The 4,865-nt window shown below is 42.8% G+C and overlaps 2 protein-coding genes across 2 annotated transcripts in view; both read right to left on the bottom strand.

Moving 5' to 3' along the window:
• The window catches only part of LOC119420894 (short transient receptor potential channel 6-like), a 24,220-nt gene extending 23,401 nt beyond the window's left edge, over nucleotides 1–819 (bottom strand). The window contains exon 1 of the mRNA XM_037688314.1: nucleotides 655–819. Within this exon, the coding sequence (XP_037544242.1) occupies nucleotides 655–819 (165 nt within the window). The remainder of the gene's footprint in view (nucleotides 1–654) is intronic.
• Nucleotides 820–1,393: 574 nt separating this feature from the next.
• Nucleotides 1,394–4,165, bottom strand: LOC119420893 (short transient receptor potential channel 6-like). The gene is made up of 3 exons (XM_037688313.1): nucleotides 4,029–4,165; nucleotides 1,798–2,132; nucleotides 1,394–1,530 (listed from the first exon to the last, which is right to left on the bottom strand). Exons 1-3 carry the CDS (start codon nucleotides 4,163–4,165, stop codon nucleotides 1,394–1,396), a joined length of 609 nt encoding a protein of 202 aa, XP_037544241.1.
• Nucleotides 4,166–4,865: the final 700 nt, after the last annotated feature.

Here is a 4,865-nt window from a genome sequence, read left to right as displayed (position 1 = left end):
GTGTGAACTTGATGTATTTATCCACAGAGTTGATGTGGTCAGTAAAATGTTGGACTTCCTGAGATTTAATTTTAACCCAGGTGTCGTCAACATACCTGAACCAATGACTTGGTGGTGTCCCTGAAAAGGACGTCAAGGCTCTCTTTTCTACCTCCTCCATGTACAGGTTGGCAACAATAGAAGAAACTGGAGACCCCATAGCACACCCATGTTTCTGCCAAGAATATTTCTCCCCATATGTGAAGTAGGTAAAGAGCTTAAGTTATAATATTATGTATAATATATATGTTGTAGAATCGCGCTGCTCGGGGTGGCTGCATATTGGAGTAGCTCTGTTACTTTCATTCTGAGATTTTGCTTGTGGAAACTTTAATTCCTCTTTTTTTGGATGTAAATCACATTTTTTGGATGATTGTTTCCTCTGGTATCAGATGTTGTGCAGCTGGAAGGATTTTTTACTGAAACATTTTTAATTTTGGACTTTTGTTATGATGGGTATCCATGACAACAAGGTGTATTTTTTACAACCAGGAACAGCTGATTAACATCTCAAAAGCTCAAATAATAGCTCAGCTACATCCCCAAATAACATATGAGTTGCAGAGGAGGCTCCATGGATGCATTCCCATCTCCTTGCCAGCTGTGCTTGAGTGCCTGACCACTGAGATCCCGGAATTGGTAGGAAATGTGGCTCGTGACAGCAGAAGGGCCGAGATCGTCCCCCAACACCTGCAGCTGTCTGTCTGCAGCGACAAGGAGCTTGGCAGGCTGCTGGGAGGAGTGGTCATCATTCTGGATGGGAGGAGTTCTGCCCAGCATTGGGCAGTCCTGCAGTCTGGGGGAACCGAGAGGCCAGCCAAGTCTGGGTGGACAGATTGGATGGCATCTGCGGTCACTTTCTTTGGATCTGCTGTGTGACAGACCTTTACAAGGGATCCTTCCTGCCTACAGCCATCAGCATTTAACATCAGCATCTAACATCTCAATGAAACGAAGATAACGAGTTACAACAACATTTAATTTCCCTTTGGGATTAATAAGGTATTTTTGAATTGAATTGAATTAATACATATCTGAGTGAATTCTGTAGTTTGGACAAAAGCTGCAGATCTTGTAAAACACAAGAAGTGAACAGAGAAAAATGGGGTACAACAATGTGAAGTGAATCTTACTTTAGCACAAATCTAAGGATTTAAACACCTATTAAACTGCTAATATAAAAGCTGGTGAAAAAAAAATAACTTAAGTGTATAATTTGCCATTTTAATAGAAGTTTAATGTGTGTGATAATAGATTCATGTACATTAGACAGTAGCAATCTATACCACTGTAGAAGTTTCATTGTATTAATGTCAAAGGTCACATCGTGATCAGTTAGGATTAGATAGCAGTTCTACCTTGTTCCATCTTCATCATAAGCATAGAAGTCATCCATCATGTCGACTTGGCCCGGACTCGCTGTCAGACGATGCGGGTCACAAAATGAGATGTGACTTAGCAGAGCTTCGGTGATCCGAACATAGCCTTTACCTAAAAGACCAACACAGAACACTTGCTAACACCCTGTCTAACAGTGCAGCATCCAGTAGGACATGTTCTCACTTCAGCTTACTGCAATGTAATGTCAGACCACAACCTGAATATTTCTGTCATAGATACTGTAAGTAAGTGTTACATAAGGGTTTGAGTTGTCTAGAGTACAGCAACACCTGTTTGTCAGATATTTAATCATAAAGATCTGTTAAACAATGTTTTTTTTTATATACTTTATGTCTACATATACTAATAAACACCTACTAATGGCTAAAAGGAGGGCATCACCCACTCGGGCGAGATCTGCCCTCCCCAGCAGCAGCTCCGTCACCTCCAGATGTTCATTGCCCACGGCCAGCTGCAGTGCATTCTGTCCCATGTAGTCCACGGCATTGACGTTTAGGTTGGGCTCCTGGAGCAGCATGCGACGTACTTCGGGTATGTTGCCATATTCAGCTGCCTCCAGGAAGCGCTGCTCGACCTCTGACAGGCTGACAGAGGGAGCAGAGAACATGTAGGCTGGACCACGCAGGGCCTGGCGCCGTTTGACCGTGCTGCTGAAGTGACAGGTCAGCTGCCTCTCAGAGCCACTGTGTCTGCTAGACAGAGGACACAAACACTTTCTAGTAACATTTTAAACAGGTCCAGATCAAGACTTCTTCAGACTGGTTCACAGCAAGGGTTTTTTACTTTTTACTTTGACTCCTTTTTCTTTCTTTTTGACTTTCTGTCCAATATCCAACAATTTTCAAAGGTACGGTTCTGTTTGCTGACAGCAGTCTGTCACAAAGACACAATTTGCTCTCATATTTTTTATTCTCCATCATAGAACTGAGGGGAACTGGAAATACCCTCCATCTGTCCATCTAAACAGGTCTCTCTTGTAAATGAGTCCTTGCGACTCAATGTGACAAACCTGTATAAATAAAGGTTGAATTAATCTGCATCTAGACGTAAGAAAGGTCCCCGTCAAAAATTGGATTCCCACGACAAATTTCAAAATGGCCACCACCATACACACACTTTTTTTAGCTGTTTGTATGACTTGTATGTGTATTTGTTGTCTGTTTGGGCAGCTGCTACTATGCAATATACACCACTGAGTTCATGATAAATTTCCCCAAGGGGATAATAAAGTATATTCTATTCTATTTTGTTCAATTCATACATAAAAACAGACCACCCCATCATTGAGAAAACTATTAATTATTTTATTTAAATTGTTAAGAGGAGGTTTTTTTTCCTAGAAGCTAGTTATAAAAAAATAAAGTTAGTTTAAAATTTTTGCACAACTGTTTTTTCCAAAGAAAAATGTGACAAATGGTGTCATGTGTTGAACCAAGTAATCAGTTCACCTCGAGCTGGACAGACAGGTGTACACCTGATATAAGACAGACAGGTTTACTTTGCCTCCTTTTCAGTCACTTTCTGTCCAATATCCAACAATTTTCAAACGTACGGTTCTGTTTGCTGACAGCAGTCTGTCACAAAGACACAATTCACTCTCTAATATTTTGTTGGCCCCGTCATAGAATCTGATATAAGACAGAGAGTGGTACACCAGATATCAGACAGATGTACACCTGGATCATACACTGTCTGATCCAGGTGTACATCTGTCTGTCTGATCTCAGTTGTAGAACTGTCTGTCACAGACAATTCTACAACTGTGATCAGACAGACAGTTGTCAGAGAGCTTTATTGGTCATACACACCACATGTGGTACATGTGGTGGAACAAGATTTTTTTTTTTAATTCATTTACGCTTTATTTATCCAGGTAGTCTCATTGAGCCACGAGAACTCATTTTCAAGCGAGACCTGTTTAGGGAGCAGATGGGGGGTTAAGGGCCTTGCTCATGGGCTCAGAGTGGGGCGAATGAGGGTGGGGGCAAGTGTGGGTGCTTCATCTACCCCACCCACAATTTTTTTTTTATGTTGTCGGGGCCGGGGCTTGAACCGGCGATCTTCCGATCACAGGCCCACTTCTCTAGCCTCTGCGTCACCACTCCCCAATGTTCACCCAGGGTCCCAGTTACATCCACCAATAAAATGTCAAAGAAAAACAGTTATAACATCTAAAATATGAACTAAGAAAAACATCAACTAAATATACACTAAGCACTAAAAGCATTAAAAAAATACGCTGAACAACAGCACGAACATGAGTCTGTGTGAGCAGATGAGCATGCATGAACAGAGCAACATGATACAGATCAGCAGCAACATGAAACAGATCAGCAGCAACATGATGTGAGTTTTCACAGTGATTATTCTGGTTAGAGATTCATGAGTCTAACAGCCTCAGGGTAGAAGCTGTTCTTCAGTCCAGTGGTTTTAAACTTAATGCTCCTTAACCTCCTTCCTGAGGGGAGCGGGACAAGAAGTGTGTGTGCTGGGTGGTGGGGTCCTTCATGATGCAGTTGGCTCTCTTCCTGCATCTGGAGGTACTTCTGTGATCAGACTGACACCTGATGTTGTGTTAAGTAACGTACCTGAAGCACCTTGCAGCGCAGCAGTACTCCTCCCCACTCCCTTCATGTAGCAGGTTTTCTCGGCTCCTGGCTCTGCAGCTGCTAGGTTCCCCGGTAGGCCGGCTCCCGGGTCTCACTGCCAGCAGCGTGTGGTTCATCCTGAGGGGGATCGACTGCAGAGGGTCAGCTCCTGCTGCTGGTGAGCGAGTTATCAGAGACCTGCCTCCTTCACTCTGTCCCCCCCAACCCCCACCACACACCCCAACAGTCTGTTTATTTTGTATCCTTGAGAAAGAATGTGTCCTTCTGGGTCCCACTATACTTTTATTTACATGACGCATTGAAGTGAACAGATGGAGGCTGAACACACACAGAGATGAGAGATCTGTGGCAGTTGTTGTTTCAGCTGTTTCAGATGTTCTTAGTTCTAAAGTTAAGAAGAAAAGAAGATGTTCTCAATTTTAGTCCTAACAGCCGTTTTATGTGCTGTTTAAATGTTATATTGAAGCTCACCGTGTGTGCTTATTTGTGTTGCTTTGTGAGGACCATTTTTGAACACATACTACATTGTGAGGACCAACTGCTCCTTATGGGCCCCAAAGCCTGGGCCCTTTAAGAAGTGTGGTTGATGGGTTAGGGGTTACGTTTAACACTAAGGTGTGAATTGTGGATGGGTTAGGTATGTACTGGTGATGGTTAGGTTTAGAGTAAGGGTCAGGGTTAGGCTATAGAAATGAATGAAAAATAAATGGAAGTCAATGCAAAGTCCCTGTAAAAACAGAAAGACAAACGTGTGTGTGTGTGTGTGTATGTGTGTGTGTGTGTGTGTGTGTGTGTGTGTGTGTGTGTGTGTGTGTG

Source organism: Nematolebias whitei, chromosome 14 (assembly GCF_014905685.2).
Source record: "Nematolebias whitei isolate Nwh7 chromosome 14, NemWhi1, whole genome shotgun sequence".
Taxonomy (NCBI): domain Eukaryota; kingdom Metazoa; phylum Chordata; class Actinopteri; order Cyprinodontiformes; family Rivulidae; genus Nematolebias; species Nematolebias whitei.
Note: the sequence above shows the minus strand (reverse complement) of the source record. Positions and strands in the feature narration are given on the sequence as shown.